We start from the raw sequence: 14,372 nt of genomic DNA, 5'->3' as shown, positions 1-14,372 counted from the left end.
GAAAACAATGTTAAAACAGATTGTGAGTTTCTCCTTTAACTTCTAAGGGGAGTTGACTTCAGGTTCTCATGAGGTTTTCTATTTTTGGAATTTCCCTCACGTAAATTACTTAAGCTGTTGATATTACCTTGAAAGCTATGGATTCAGATTTATTTAATTTCTCCATCAGTTTTTTCTCATGGAACATATGTATGAATATAAACTAGCATTCTGATTTCTCTTTTTTATGTAATATCCTTGTGGCTGTATTTTAATCATACTGCTAATCTAAATCCTGTTTTTCCAGCAAAGCATTGTAAGCGAAGTCCTAGGTGGTCTTTAGTTGAAGTAGTTTCCAGTCTTTCTCTTGCTTTAGTAGGAAGTTTGAGATTTTTCGGCAGTACATGTCTTATAAGATTGCATTCGTTTTTGGTAAACATAATTTTTTTATACAAGATAGACTATTTAAAGTTGACTATTCCATGCATTTTTATGTCTTCAACATCTCATTATCCTAGTAAGTAAATCTTCTGCCAGACTATTCAGAACCTGTAGGTATACCTCCCACTTTGTTTCAAGGGCAAGATTTCATTAAACAATTTTCATTGTTCCAAAAAAAGAGGACCAGCTTGATCCTGTTCTGCATCTGATATAGCTGAATGCGTTACCCATTTCAAGATTAAATTGATAGATTCAATGAATCTTTTACTTGATCTAGGTTAGTTAACGATTACCATAGATCTGCCAAGTATATTTATATTGTTTTTTAGCCTGATCATTTCAAATCCATCAGGGTTTTATGGAACAGGCAAACTAGCAATGTGGCTTTCTTTTGCAGGTTAGTCGCAAGTTCATGGGTGTTTACCAAGGATCTTTACACGTTAGTTTTTGTTGCATAAATTGAGCGATAAGGGATCTGCTTCTGTCTGATAAAGGGGAAGAACTCAGTGGTTCCTTGGTTCCCTAGAATTCTGTCACAGGTTGAACTCTACTTCATTAAAGTGTTCACAGTCACAGCTGTTTTATAAAATCTTTGATCTATGGAAATAAGTGGTTTTAAGATGATTTAGACTCTACTCATAAACCAATAACACCTTATGATTATATTTGGACCATTTGGCCAAAATGCAGTTTAGGAAATAACCTGTTATGTAGATCTCAAGAGTTTCTCTGAGAAATTTTAGTTATGGGTTAGCCACCAGCAGTTTGGCAGTTCAGGTTTGTCTGTGTTGCTTCAGGGAAATATAAACCATCTTATTTTTAGACTTTTCCAGGATCGGATCAGAACCAATGAATAAGCTGTCTTTGAATTTGTTGACATTTAAGTTGCTCTTGTGGTTTTGACTACATCTAAAAAATTGCACGGGACTGATCTGTTTTGAGAATATCTGTTCTTCAGGTGTAGAGTTTGATAACGTGATCTTGCAGAAAGTACTTCCATAGACCTAAAGAAAGATTTTTTTTTTCTCTTCCCCACTACTCTTGACATTTTTTATTTATTTTATTTTTAATTGAAAGTTTATAACATAGTATTATATAACAAATTGAAATTTGAAATACGTTAAATTTATAGCCGATACATTCTGTGAAATAAAAAGAAGCAACAAAGTTCCTAAGATATACAATGTGTTTGCTTGATTTTTTTTATTTACCCATCCGTGATGATCATCTGATAGACTATGATAGAAACATAGATGTATTCTTACTGATAAACTGACTTATTTATATTCAAAGTGATGTTTACCATGTTTGTGTCTCATGGCTTGCTTGTTAACTGAGTGAATATTCATGACAATACTTGGTTCTCCAACCTTCACCAAATAGGTGTAGCTGGAATGAGCATAAACTAAAGTAGAAAGTAGAAAAAATAATGTAAGGGAAAATAAGTCTAAATTCTCTCCAGTTAAAATTTCAAGCTATAACTGAATATGAGGATATTGGTAAATCGTTAGAAGTTTGTTTTTGGAATCAGCATCTCCGGTTTTCCTTGTTTAGGGTACTAGAATTTACCTCAAAGAAAGTTTGGAGGGATCAGTCTTGTATCTAGCTGTTCCCAGTAGTGTCCCAAAATTAACATTCATAAGATTTTGCCACACGTATGCTTTATATTCAACAGCTGTTGGAAGCTCCCTTAATTATTTATGCAATATGTCTTATTTTGTATTTTTGGAATTTAGCACACACAGAAATCTATAATAAACCAGCTTAACACAGTTCTTTTCCCCAGGAGTATCCTCAGGCCTTCACAGAAGCAAAATATACGCAACCACTGCAAAAGTAAAATGTGGTAGCTAATTGATTCAATATTAATGATTACTATATAATGTGTTTGAATGCAACTTTGTTCTATTAAATTAATAACAAATTAAGATAAATGCAATTAATCATTTTAAATCATTCTGCATAATATTAAATTAAACATTTTTAACCACCCAACACTGCATTTCAATTATAAATCATCATTAAACCAGGATAAGATCATGTTAACATGTGATATGAGCATGCTCAAAATATAAACGGTTAAAAAATGCTGTTAAAAAAGTCATTGCTTTGTGACCAAAATGGTGTTTCAAGAGGAGAGTGCTGCTAAATTACATAAATTCAAATATTATGTATAAACGCATTTAAAAACCCAAATGAATTTGAATACCTCGATAAAGGATTTCAGGGCAAAGTATCTGGTTTGCACTGGTAAAGAAGTTAAAAAACAATAGAAAATCTGAGAAACCTTTTTTTTTTAAATTAATTTGAATTTTCTTGTCTCATCTTTAAAACCCCATGAAAACCGAGGTAAATATCTATATGCAAAATCTTGTAATATATTTCCTGACCACAGACATTTAATAAGAGACTAATTAAAATACATTTTGTTTCCTTTAGTAAACTGTATTTTGCTTACCTTACAATATTGTTAAATCTTGGTCTTTTGGGAATCCCTAAGGACTGCAGCTGAGAATCACCAAAATACTGTAATATTTGTGGATACTTTATCTGAATTTACTTTTACAGGCATTCATTTTGATTTGTTCTAAATTAACCTATGTTATTTTATTATTAGATTTAAATGGCATAACCCACATCACATTACCCAGAAGTCTTTTGGAGTTGCTACAGTGCCCTTTGGGACACTGTCATCGTTGCAGTCAATCCATGTTTACTATTGTCTATCCAAAGCTCTTTCCGCTTCGAGAGACACCTATGGCTGGACTTCAAGGGTAAATAGTACTAAAAGAACATAATACCTGCTATGTTAAGGAACCATGTATAATCCCATTTTTTAAAACTATCCAATTTACTTCTATTATCAAATTTTCTTCATAATTGTTTGTATCCTTTGTTGTTGGAGCAACAATGCACTACTTCGAATTAGCTGGACATGGGCTAGATTACGAGTTGAGCGCTAACAGTTATGCGCAAACGATAAGAGGTTTATCACGGATGTTTTGTGCGCATTGTGTTTTACGTTTGTTTTACAAGCAGAAAGTGTGTATGTATATATATATATATATATATATATATATATATATATATATATATATATATATATATATATATATATATATATATATATAGTTTTACGTTTGTTTTACAAGCAGAAAGTGTGTATATATATATATATATATATATATATATTTGTGTGTGCATATGTATTTATATGTGTATATATGTATTTACAGACTTATATACACATAGAAACACATAAATACATATGTATACACACACATACATATGTATATATAAATATATATATATATATATATATATATATATACACACACACTGTTTCATCTCAGGCAGCATTAGAAGAAGAATCTGCCTGTGATTTCTATGATCTTAGCAGAAGTAACTAAGATCCACTGCCGTTCTCACATATTCTGAGGAGTGAGGTAACTTCAGAGGGGGAATGGCGTGCAGGTTTTCCTGCAATAAGGTATGTGCAGTTAATATATTTCTAGGGATGGAATTTGCTAGAAAAATGCTGCTGATACCGGATTAATGTAAGTTAAGCCTTAAATGCAGTGATAGCGACTGGTATCAGGCTTATTAACAGAGATACATACTCTTATAAAAGTGTAATATAAAACGTTTGCTGGCATGTTAATCGTTTTTATATATGTTTGATGACAAAACTTATTGGGGCCTAGTTTTTTTCCACATGGCTGGCTTGATTTTTGCCTAGAAACAGTTTCCTGAAGCTTTCCACTGTTGCAATATGAGTGGGAAGGGCCTATTTTAGTGCTTTTCTGTGCAGATAAAAATACTGACAGAGACATTCAGCTTCCCTCTGCATGATACAGGACATCTCTGAAGGGCTCAAAAGGCTTCAAAGTCGTGTTTGAGGAGGGTAACAATCACAGTAGACTGTGGCAGTTGTTGTGACTGTGTTTAAAAAACGTTTTTGTCATTTATTATTCTGTTTTTGTTATTAAGGGGTTAATCATCCATTTGCAAGTGGGTGCAATGCTCTGCTGACTTGTTACATACACTGTAAAAATTTTGTTAGTGTAACTGCCTTTTTTCACTGTTATTTCAAATTTTGTCAAAATTTGTTTCTCTTAAAAGCACAGTAACGTTTTTTATATTGCTTGTTAACTTGCTTTAAATTGTTTTCCAAGCTTGCTAGTCTCATTGCTAGTCTGTACAAACATGTCTGAAACAGAGGATACTTGTTCATTATGTTTAAAAGCCATGGTGGAGCCCCATAGGAGAATGTGTACTAAATGTATTGATTTCACCTTAAACAGTAAAGATCAGTCTTTATCTATAAAAGAATTGTCACCAGAGGGGTCTGTCGAGGGGGAAGTTATGCCGACTAACTCTCCCCACGTGTCGGACCCTTCGCCTCCCGCTCAAGGGACGCACGCTAATATGGCGCCAAGTACATCAGGGACGCCCATAGCGATTACTTTGCAGGACATGGCTGCAATCATGAATAATACCCTGTCAGAGGTATTATCCAGATTGCCTGAATTGAGAGGCAAGCGCGATAGCTCTGGGGTTAGACGAGATACAGAGCGCGTAGATGCTGTAAGAGCCATGTCTGATACTGCGTCACAATATGCAGAACCTGAGGACGGAGAGCTTCAGTCTGTGGGTGACGTCTCTGAATCAGGGAGACCTGATTCAGAGATTTCTAATTTTAAATTTAAGCTTGAGAACCTCCGTGTATTGCTTGGGGAGGTATTAGCTGCTCTGAATGACTGTGACACAATTGCAGTGCCAGAGAAATTGTGTAGACTGGATAAATACTATGCAGTGCCGGTGAGTACTGATGTTTTTCCAATACCTAAAAGGCTTACAGAAATTATTAGTAAGGAGTGGGATAGGCCCGGTGTGCCCTTTTCCCCACCTCCTATATTTAGAAAAATGTTTCCAATAGATGCCACTACACGGGACTTATGGCAGACTGTCCCTAAGGTGGAGGGAGCAGTTTCTACTTTATCAAAGCGTACCACTATCCCAGTTGAGGACAGTTGTGCTTTTTCAGATCCAATGGATAAAAAATAGAAGGTTACCTTAAGAAAATGTTTATTCAACAAGGTTTTATTTTACAGCCCCTTGCATGCATTGCGCCTGTCACTGCTGCGGCGGCATTCTGGTTTGAGGCCCTGGAAGAGGCCATCCATACAGCTCCATTGACTGAAATTGTTGACAAGCTTAAAACTCTTAAGCTAGCTAACTCATTTGTTTCTGATGCCATTGTTCATTTGACTAAACTAACGGCTAAGAATTCCGGATTCGCCATCCAGGCGCGTATGGCGCTATGGCTCAAATCCTGGTCAGCTGATGTGACTTCAAAGTCTAAATTACTCAACATTCCTTTCAAGGGGCAGACCTTATTCGGGCCTGGTTTGAAAGAAATTATTGCTGACATTACTGGAGGTAAGGGTCATACCCTTCCTCAGGACAGGGCCAAATCAAAGGCCAAACAGTCTAATTTTCGTGCCTTTCGAAATTTCAAGGCAGGTGCAGCATCAACTTCCTCTGCTTCAAAACAAGAGGGAACCTTTGCTCAATCCAAGCAGGCCTGGAAACCTAACCAGTCCTGGAACAAGGGCAAGCAGGCCAGAAAGCCTGCTGCTGCCTCTAAGACAGCATGAAGGAGCGGCCCCCTATCCGACAACGGATCTAGTAGGGGGCAGACCCTCTCTCTTCGCCCAGGCGTGGGCAAGAGATGTTCAGGATCCCTGGGCGTTGGAGATCATATCTCAGGGATATCTTCTGGACTTCAAAGCTTCTCCTCCACAAGGGAGATTTCACCTTTCAAGATTATCTGCAAACCAGATAAAGAAAGAGGCATTCCTAAGCTGCGTACAAGATCTCCTTGTAATGGGAGTAATCCATCCAGTTCCGCGGACGGAACAAGGACAGGGGTTTTATTTAAATCTGTTTGTGGTTCCCAAAAAAGAGGGAACCTTCAGACCAATTTTTGATTTAAAGATCCTAAACAAATTCCTCAGAGTTCCGTCATTCAAGATGGAAACTTTTTGAACCATTTTACCCATGATCCAAGAGGGTCAGTACATGACTACAGTGGACTTAAAGGATGCCTACCTTCACATTCCGATTCACAAGAATCATCATCAGTTCCTGAGGTTTGCCTTTCTAGACAGGCATTACCAATTTGTAGCTCTTCCATTTGGGTTGGCTACAGCCCCAAGAATTTTTACAAAGGTTCTGGGCTCACTTCTGGCGGTCCTAAGACCGCGAGGCATAGCGGTGGCTCCTAACCTGGACGATATCCTGATACAGGCGTCAAGCTTTCAAATTGCCAAATCTCATACAGAGATAGTTCTGGCATCCCTGAGGTCGCATGGGTGGAAAGTGAACGAAGAAAAGAGTTCTCTATCTCCTCTCACGAGGGTTTCCTTCCTAGGGACTCTAATAGATTCTGTAGAAATGAAAATTTACCTGACGGAGTCCAGGTTATCAAAACTTCTAAATGCTTGCCGTGTTCTTCACTCCATTCCGCGCCCCACGGTGGCTCAGTGCATGGAAGTAATCGGCTTAATGGTAGCAGCGATGGACATAGTGCCATTCACGCGCCTGCATCTCAGACCGCTGCAATTATGCATGCTCAGTCAGGGGAATGGGAACTCCATCCGGAGGTGTTTGCTCAATTGGTTCCCCGTTGGGGCAAACCAGAATTGGATCTCATGGCGTCTCGCCAGAACGCCAAGCTTCCTTGTTACGGATCCAGGTCCAGGGACCCAGAAGCGGCACTGATAGATGCTCTAGCAGCGCCTTAGTTCTTCAACCTGGCTTATGTGTTTCCACCGTTTCCTCTGCTCCCTCGTCTGATTGCCGAAAACAAACAGGAAAGAGCATCGGTGATATTGATAGCGCCTGCGTGGCCACGCAGGACCTGGTATGCAGACCTAGTGGACATGTCATCCTTTCCACCATGGACTCTGCCTCTGAGACAAGACCTTCTAATACAAGGTCCTTCAATCATCCGAATCTACTTTCTCTGAGACTGACTGCATGGAGATTGAACGCTTGATCCTATCAAAGCGGGGCTTCTCCGAGTCAGTAATTGATACCTTAATACAGGCACGAAAGCCTGTCACCAGGAAAATTTACCACAAGATATGGTGTAAATATCTTCATTGGTGTGAAGTTCCAGACGTTCAGGCATTTTGTCAGGCTTTAGTTAGAATTAAGCCTTTGTTTAAACCTGTTGCTTCTCCATGGAGCTTAAACTTGGTTCTTCAAGGGGTTCCGTTTGAACCCCTTCATTCTATTGATATCAAACTTCTTTCATGGAAAGTTCTTTTTCTGATGGCTATTTCCTCGGCTCGAAGAGTCTCGGAGTTATCTGCCTTACATTGTGATTCTCCTTATCTGATCTTTCATTCAGATAAAGTTGTTCTGCGTACAAAACCTGGGTTTTTACCTAAGGTGGTATCTAACAAGAATATCAATCAAGAGATTGTTGTTCCATCATTATGTCCTAATCCTTCTTCAAAGAAGGAACGTCTTTTGCATAATCTAGACGTAGTCCGTGCCTTGAAGTTTTACTTACAGGCTACTAAAGATTTTCGCCAAACATCTAACCTGTTTGTTGTTTACTCTGGACAGAGGAGAGGTCGGAAGGCCTCGGCAACCTCTTTCTTTTTGGCTTCGGAGTATAATCCGTTTAGCCTATGAGACTGCTGGACAGCAGCCTCCTGAAAGGATTACAGCTCATTCTACTAGAGCTGTGGCTTCCATCTGGGCCTTTAAAAATGAGGCCTCTGTTGAACAGATTTGCAAGGCTGCAACTTGGTCTTCCCTTCATACTTTTTCCAAATTTTACAAATTTGATACTTTTGCTTCTTCGGAGGCTGTTTTTGGGAGAAAGGTTCTACAGGCAGTGGTTCCTTCCGTTTAAGTTCCTGCCTTGTCCCTCCCATCATCCGTGTACTTTAGCTTTGGTATTGGTATCCCACAAGTAATGGATGATCCGTGGACTGGATACACTTAACAAGAGAAAACATAATTTATGCTTATCTGATAAATTTATTTCTCTTGTAGTGTATCCAGTCCACGGGCCGCCCTGTCCTTTTCAGGCAGGTCTAAATTTTAATTTATCTACAGTCACCACTGCACCCTATGGTTTCTCCTTTTCTCGGCTTGTTTCGGTCGAATGACTGGATATGGCAGTGAGGGGAGGAGCTATATAGCAGCTCTGCTGTGGGTGATCCTCTTGCAACTTCCTGTTGGGAAGGAGAATATCCCACAAGTAATGGATGATCCGTGGACTGGATACACTACAAGAGAAATAAATTTATCAGGTAAGCATAAATTATGTTTTTCTTTATTCTTGAATCACTAATACATGGTCGACGTTTCGGCCCTCAGTTGGGCCTTCATCAGCACAAGTATAATCTGTAAGACATACATAGAGACAAATACTAGAAACATAGATCAAATAAAAAAACACAAAAAGTGAAACAAACAACCTATATCACCATCACCAATACATATTAAAAACTGACTATGCAGTCAGAGAAGGGAATCATCCAACATCCAACAAAGGATACCCAAAGAACAAAACCAGTCAACAACAGAGCAGAAATACAAAAAAGAAACTCTGTACAGAAATAACAAAAGTAGCCACGGACTTGCAAAAATAGTGTGATCACAACCACACAAATAATATATATCTATATGCAAAACTGAGCATTTGGGCAGAACAAAAACTAAATATTACAAATATTAATATAAATATTGGTCAATACAAATTAATCCTTTGCTGAAATGTTTATCTAGGCAAGTTCATGTGCAGCAGAGAACCTAGGTCTTAGCTGTTGATTGGTGGCTGCATATATAAACTGATTGTCATTGGCTCACCCATGTGTTCAGTTAGAAACCAGTAGTGCATTGCTGCTCCTTCAACAAATTATACCATGAGAATAAAACAGATTTGATAATAGAAGTAAATTAGAAAGTTGTTTAAAATTGTATTCTCTATCTGAATCATGAAAGAAAATTTTGGGGCTTCATGTCCCTTTAAAGGGACAGTATACTGTAAAATAGTTTTTCCCTTAATGTGTTTATAATTGCTTTTTTTACCAACTGCAGAGTAAAAAATGTCTGAAAATTAGCTTTTTAAGGCTTATTTGTGTATATTAAAGCTCTGATTTTGTGTTTTGAAGCCACAACCTAATAAAATGGGTTGAGCTTGTAGGTATAATCAGATCTCATTACTGTATCACATTGTGCACATATACCTGCTTCTTTATCTTATATCTGTCCTTAAAACAATCACCAGTACTTTGAGAGAACAATGGAAAATCAACATTGTATTACCTTATCTCTGCTATATCCGACTGGGAGTGTAATTTCTTCTGCTGGCTGTGTTTACAAAGCTTATCTATAGCTGGTACGCGCGGCCACAAACTTTCAGAATAGGTGGGGATACCACATGCTAAATTAACAATTTCAAATGCCAATAAAAGGGTAAAGGAGCTACTTGTAAACAATTTAATACACTCCAGCAGGTAAAGTGGATAATTGGGAACAAATTAAAGGGGAGAACATTTTTGAGTAAACTGTCCCTTTAAGCTATCTCGGAAACTGAAGTTGTCAGTTTTTCAGTTTTATTTTAAATACACAAAATACAAAGTGCAGTGTAATTTGTGAAAGATACACATGAATATGCAAAGTATGATCCTAATTTGTTAAAGTTACACAGAAACTGTGAAGGCATAATCAGAATTTGTAAAATCACAATCCTAAACACACTGCTGTATGCAAAATGAAATGGCAAATGCAAAGTTAAATGTAATAAAACTTAATCTGAAGTGTAAAGTAATATAAATATGAAAATTCAAAGCACAAAGTGTAAATGCAGCAGAACTGTCATGTCATGCAGTGCTATATTGCGCTTGGCTTGTCTCTCCTTCACGTACAGAAATGCAGGGAATGCTTTTTGGAGAAGTATAGCAAAATCTACCTTTTAAGAATTTCACTAGGGATCTTTCCATTTCAAACGATCATCATGCAGGAAATAATGTGTGAAAACATTAGTTTAAAAAAAATCAAAGAAAAAAGGCTGACTCTCTAATAACAGTGAAAGAGCCATTTCATTAATATCCCATGACTGGTTCACAATATTCTAAATTATATGTTATGAGTAATAGCTATACATTACGCAAATGCACTCTTATAATCTCTACAGAACCTGGTTCTCTTGTTTGCCATCTTTGAAGAAATGGAATCCTGAGTCCCACTTTAAAGTTCCACATCTGTAACTGGAACAATGAATGATCTTTAGGATCAAGTGTGCTTTGGAACTTTTTTTCTTTGTCTACCTGATATGTGTGCCTCCTAGTTTTACACATACAACAAGAGACAATATGTTGGATGTGCTTCTGACATGTAATTTCATATGCATGAAGAGTCATACTTTAAGGTCTTCAAATTTGAAACATTTTGCTTGGACGTTACTTGCTTCGTCACCAGTGAATGATATATACATTTTATATGCAGATGATGAATGGCTCCTGCAGAGAGAAGATTATTGGGCTAGATACCTGTATGTTGAGTGCTCTGCTTCATCTAGTGCTATAGGCTAAGCACGCAACTTTAGGATACTAAAGTTTTCCCTTTTAACCTATTTGTAATGTGGGTATAAAATGACTAATATGGTAGTATTTTTTTAAATTGATTATGTATACAAAACAAGGACTTTCAGAATAATGTTCATTATCTTGTAATCTGCAATGCCTGTGTACCATCAGGTCAGGATCTTTCTTACCAAAGCAATAGACACAATATTAACAAAGTAACTGCTAGTTCTTTTGTCCAAAATCTCAAAAAGATTAACCCTTCTTCTCAAACTTGAGATGGTAAAGGCTCTGAAATGTTATGCTAATGCTGCCAGAGAAATAAATAAATATATTTGGGGTTAGGAGTGAGAGCAATAACAATTTATTAATTGTATGACAATAATCGAATACTATTCCAATACTTTTTTTTTTCACGTATGTGTTTAAGAATTGATTTTTTTTTTCTACAAAGCAATTTCATGGACAAATAACTAAAGCAGTAAGACAAAACTGCTTATTAAAAGTGCCACCTGCTTGCGCCATTTGTTTGCTGATTTTTATCAGGTAATTGTGCTATCATTTGTAGGTGCTGTGTTTTTGTTTGTTTTTTTTGCCATTAGTTATTTAGTTTAATACTAAACACCTTGAGTCACTAGATTTACATGCGGTGATGACACAAAACTGACCCAATGCTATTTCCTCTTCATGCAAGGAAAAAACAGTTTCTTAACGTACTAACAAATTGTTATTCACCTTCAGAGTAGTGGCACATAGAGACTCACTTTTTCACATTTTCCAAAAGTGTAAAATTATGTCAGATTATCATGCTTGGGTTTTTCTTTTTACTATATAGTTATTTTAACCCTTACTTTATGAGCTGGATGCTGGGCAGATGCAATTTAATTTATAGGTGGAGATCACTGAGTACTTTGTTTTTAAAGGCACGTCAAATGATTGCTCTATGACAGTTGACCTTTTCTTCTTTTTCTAGGAGAACAGCTGTTAGTTTTGTGGCTTACTGTTGCTCCACCCAGTGTCTGCAGACTTTTGACCTTCTGAGTTGATAAATATTATTTACTATCTCCAGTTCTTCTGCCAGACTCTTTCAGACCTCGCCCACTGAGGTTAAATGACAAAGTGAAGTCATCGTTCTGAACTTGACAAAATGGGATGAGCTGTTTTGGGACACTTCCTGTATTTGTACATCTCTTCCCCTCTCATGCAATTTACTGAACTTTAAATATAAACCCATAAAGACAAATTCTCTTGATAGTGTATTTATGACTGGATTGATCAAAATGCCTACATGGATGGAGATAACAGCCAGTGTTTTCTTTTTCCCCCTAAGTTCCTTGCTTTATTACAATATAGGGTCCAACACGTGGGAGAATAAAGGGATGTTTGAATCACCCTGACAAATAAATCTTTGTTTTTCTATTGCAACCCTTGAAGGGTCACATAGTTATCTGTATAAAAAATCACATTACTTAAATTGAGACATGACATGTTTTATAATTACCTGTAAAAGGATGTGACAAAGAATTGTCCACGAGTATAGAAAACATTGTTCAAGTAATTAGCAAAATTACCTTGTTTAACATGGATACTTTTTCATACTGTGTACTTTATATTGATAAGATTCATCATATTTTGTTACATGAAATGGTGCCATTACAATGACTGCTGCATGCTGTTAAATAGAGCAGTAGGGAGTACTAATGAGTCCTTTTACAGTTTTACATTTAACAACTTTATATGTAATTGGAATCTTCAACTATGATACATACATACACATCACTTACAATGTTCACTGTTGCCTCTAACTTTATGTTGTACACATCTTTAACAGAGAAAAGGTAATATTAAAAGAGACTAGACTTCCAAATTAATGACTATGTAGCTGGAACACCATTAAATACAGATAAAGCTTTTGTTTAGTAAAACTGACCTTGTTAATGCTTTAGCACATTATTGGAACTTATTGCTCAAATCATTTCTAACATGTTCTCATCACTCAATGACATTTTGATGCAGTTAATCTCCCACTTCTACACAATAAACTGACATGTGCAGAATAAGCATAACAAAATGTCTTGATTACTACTGCCAGAAAATAAATTTAGCATAAATAAAACATTAGGATGAGCAAGGAGGAAGGTAAGTGAGATACTTCTAATATGTACATGCTTTTTTTTATTTATATCACTTATAACTATTGCAATACAACTTTTTAAACATACAGAATTAAACATACAGCAAATGGAGCCATTTGCCCTTTTTTTGTTTTAAAAAAACCCCATCAAAACTCTATCATTCATTCAATTAATGATAGTGACGCATGCATTTGGAAGTAGTTACCAACTTTTCGTAGATCTCATGTGCAGGCTGTATATCTTTCACTGAGGGTGAAACAGATCACTAGAGTTTACCAAACACACTGTGTACTCTGCATTTGGTTACCAACATAACTTAAATAGAGTTGCCTTTTATGGAAGTGTTTAATGGTTGCTGGTTGTGATTAATTCTAATTTCCAAGAATAAATAAAATGAGATGTGTAAATTGGGGGGGAAAATAGCACAATTACAGTCTCTTGAGTATTTTGAGGTAAACAAGTAAGTGGCTGCTGTCCAAAGAAACAATATTTTATTTTATATTGTTTCATAGCCCTGCAAATCCTCATATTAAGTCATCATAATTGCATAGCTTTCTTTTTATTTAGAAGTATAAAATGCCCACAGGTAAGTTACACATTTTATTTTAACAATAGTGTAGTGTTGTTTCCAGAGCTTTCCTCCTTATATTCTTGTGTTCCATGATTTCAAGGGGACAATACAAATGTATTTCCACATGCAATGTTCAATTGTGCACAGTTAAAAAGTTTTCATATGCACTTTCCTTATTTACTTTGTCTGCTTTTCCTGTAATTTAACCCTAAAAAATGAAGAGGTTGGGGTGCCTTCTGTGAAATGCAGAACTCTGACCCTTTTACAGTGATTGGAATATATTTGCTGGAACTCATATATATGAGTCTTATAAAAGAGGGTGCAAGTGCCTTATCAAGAAGACAGCCACACTAGTTGTCCTGGTAGTCATTTTCTGTGGTTCTGGTGGTGAGTTATGCATTCAGTTTTTACATAATTTAGTTGCACTATATGTTTTGTCGTCACCATTTTCTAACACCATAGAAATAGCTAAAAGCCCAATCACAAAATATACACTAGGTAGTAGATTAAAATATAGATATAACACTCACTCAATGCTCCTAATGATAATAACCCTTATATCTACCAGGCATGCATGCTGGAAACACTGGTTTACTCCCTATCACCCATCCTCACTGCTGGAAATAAAAATAA

At 36.5% G+C, this 14,372-nt stretch overlaps 1 protein-coding gene across 1 annotated transcript in view; it reads left to right on the top strand.

Annotated features, from left to right (window-relative positions):
* The window catches only part of LRRC28 (leucine rich repeat containing 28), a 107,157-nt gene extending 94,733 nt beyond the window's left edge, over window positions 1–12,424 (top strand). Inside the window, 2 exon segments of the mRNA XM_053717614.1 lie at window positions 3,038–3,194; window positions 12,007–12,424. Of these exon segments, the coding sequence (XP_053573589.1) occupies window positions 3,038–3,194; window positions 12,007–12,079 (230 nt within the window). The 3' untranslated portion in view covers window positions 12,080–12,424.
* Window positions 12,425–14,372: the final 1,948 nt, after the last annotated feature.

The sequence above is a fragment of the Bombina bombina genome, chromosome 6 (assembly GCF_027579735.1).
Source record: "Bombina bombina isolate aBomBom1 chromosome 6, aBomBom1.pri, whole genome shotgun sequence".
Lineage (NCBI taxonomy): Eukaryota > Metazoa > Chordata > Amphibia > Anura > Bombinatoridae > Bombina > Bombina bombina.
The sequence above is the reverse complement of the archived record's forward strand: the minus strand, read 5'-3'. Positions and strand labels throughout refer to the sequence as shown.